This window comes from Buceros rhinoceros, unplaced genomic scaffold, assembly GCF_000710305.1.
Source record: "Buceros rhinoceros silvestris isolate BGI_N320 unplaced genomic scaffold, ASM71030v1 scaffold41043, whole genome shotgun sequence".
NCBI lineage: Eukaryota > Metazoa > Chordata > Aves > Bucerotiformes > Bucerotidae > Buceros > Buceros rhinoceros.
The window spans coordinates 1,905-4,207 of NW_010402550.1; the positions used below are offsets into that span (position 1 = coordinate 1,905).

General features: G+C 60.5%; 1 protein-coding gene across 1 annotated transcript in view; it reads left to right on the top strand.

Annotated features, from left to right (window-relative positions):
• Nucleotides 1–3: 3 nt before the first annotated feature.
• Nucleotides 4–2,303, top strand: part of SAMD10 (sterile alpha motif domain containing 10) — a gene marked incomplete at its 3' end in the record, with an annotated part of 3,254 nt that continues 954 nt past the window's right edge. Inside the window, exon 1 of the mRNA XM_010132669.1 lies at nt 4–216. Coding sequence (XP_010130971.1) covers nt 4–216 — 213 coding nt within the window. The remainder of the gene's footprint in view (nt 217–2,303) is intronic.

Genomic DNA, 2,303 nt, shown 5'->3' on the forward strand with positions numbered 1-2,303 from the left:
TGTATGTCCCCCCCCCCCCCTCCCCCCACACCCCCCGCCGCTCACTTCAGCTTCTGCCGCAGCCTCCTGGAGCACACGGTCTCGGCCGAAAACCTCAGCTACCGCCTGCAGAGGAACCCAGGCAGCAGCCTCACCTGGCACGATGGCCGGAGCCAGCGGACCGACGGCAGCCGGAGCGTCAAGCTCCTGCGGCAGCCGGGCACCGAGGGCTCACAGGTACCTGCCAGACCTCTCCACACCCCCGGACCCTGCCCCAGGGCTGCCCCAGCGAACGCGGCTCCTCGTGTTCCCCCACCCCATCGATTCCCCATGGGAACATCTCTCCTTTCTCTGGAGGGTCAGGCCTATAGATCCCATTTTGCTGAAAGCTCTCGTGATTATTGGGCAGTTAATTATATTAATGTATGTAAATATAATAACTTAATGGTCATCATCAGGCTGGGGCCGTGCTGGGGCTGTGTGTCACCTCCCCTCCACACCTGGAGCAGGCGTTAGTGCAATTTTGCAGTAAATGTGCCGGAACCAAATTCCTTATAATGCCTTAAAATCCCTGAGCGCTTGGCTGTGTCTCTTAGCCAAGTTTGGGCTGTTTGTCATCCTAAAATTCTGAGCTTTATTGCATTAATGAAGCTACGAGCTGCAGGTTTCTAGCCCTTTGCTGGCTGCCCTGCCTCTGCACAGCTGAGGGAAGGAGCATCTTCCCAGCGTGCAGCCCCTGGTGCTTCCTAACGCCCTGGGAATGGCGTTTGGAGGCAGCACATCCAGCCGCTGGGAAGAAAACGGGGGAAATTGAACTGCCCAGCTTCCAGCCCCCATGGAGATGCTGGTTTGGTGTGGGAGGGGACCAGGGTCCCACCATCACAGGAGCAGCAGCCCCAGGTGCGGTGTCCCCCGTGCTGGAGGTGCACTATCCCCCTCACCCCTCCAGGCATCCCGGTGGCTCCTTCCCCCTCACAGCTCTGCCAGAACCATGGGGATGGTGCTGCCTGCACGGTGCTGCCTGCACAGGGACACACCAGCCGCCCTCCAGGTGCCGGCTGCATTCATCATGGCTCTCCCTCGTCTATCTCTACGTGCCTCCCAGAGGGATTTGGGCATGAGAAAGGCTTTAATTTTGCCATTAGCAAGGACAAACGTCTGAGAGAAGGGAGGTGACGTGCTCCCAGACGATGGCTCCCACCACCGGGCTCCCCCCAGCCACCTCCCGCCTCCCTGCAGGAGCAGCCTCCAAGCTCTCCCGCCCGCTCTCCTCGACACCGACGCTCGATATTCACGGCTGAGAGTTTATCAGAGAGACAGCACAGCTCAGCCGGCTGGGAAAGGAGCCCGAGATTCATTACACCTCCCCTGCCCACCCAGTGATCTGCTGAGGGGGCTCTGCCCGCCACGGGGGATGCTGCAGCCCGAGCAGCAGCATTTCGGGGCTTTAGGGATGCTGCGACGGGTCCCCAGCGTGGGGCTGTGTCTGATGGGCGAGGCGCTTGCAGACATGAGTGTGCCCAGGGAAACGGCAGCTTGTTTGTCACCTCTCCCCCGTGCCTGGGAGGGTTAGATGGTAATAGCTGCGAGAAGCTAGCGGGAAGCTCACTGTTATTCCCCCCCAGCCCCTCCGCTTCTCATCATCGCTCGTTAGTGAATGCAGAGCAAATCGCCTCCTCCTCCTCCTCCCTACGGCAGCTCTCCAGCGCGCTCAGCCGAGTGTGAAGGAGCCGAGCGGCTGGTGCAGGCTGGGGCTGCTCCTGCGGGCAGGCAGCTCCTGGGATGTGTCTGCTCCCCCCGAGGATGAGGTCTGGTTTGGTTGGGAAACCAGTTGTGCTCATTGTCTGTCACATTTTCCGTCTGCTTTCGAGGTGGACTCCTCGGTTCTTAATCTACAGCCTTGCTGCTTCACCTTCTTCCCTCTCGCTCGTGCGTCCCCAGCTGCCCCAGGCGAGCTCTGCTGGAGGAGAAGTCCCTTTCCAAGCCCAGATGCTCCCCTGAGCGCAGCAGCAGCCCCTGCCAGGCTGGCTGGGCTCTGCGGGGTGAGCGATGCCCGGCACGGGGCCAGGGCTGACATCCCGGACCCCACCACCCTCCACCGCTGGCATCTCTCAGGGATGTGACATTCGTATCAGTAACCGTGGGATGTCTGGAGTCCCTGTTACACTAATTAATGCTCCTCTGGTAGACATGCTTAATTAGCCAATGTTCACACACGGAGGTCGACAGAGGCATGTCACGGTCCAAGTGCTGGCGACCTTTCCCATGCCAGTGTGTCCCCGCATTGGCTGGTGCCTCTGCCCAGAACCCCCCGTGTCCCAGAC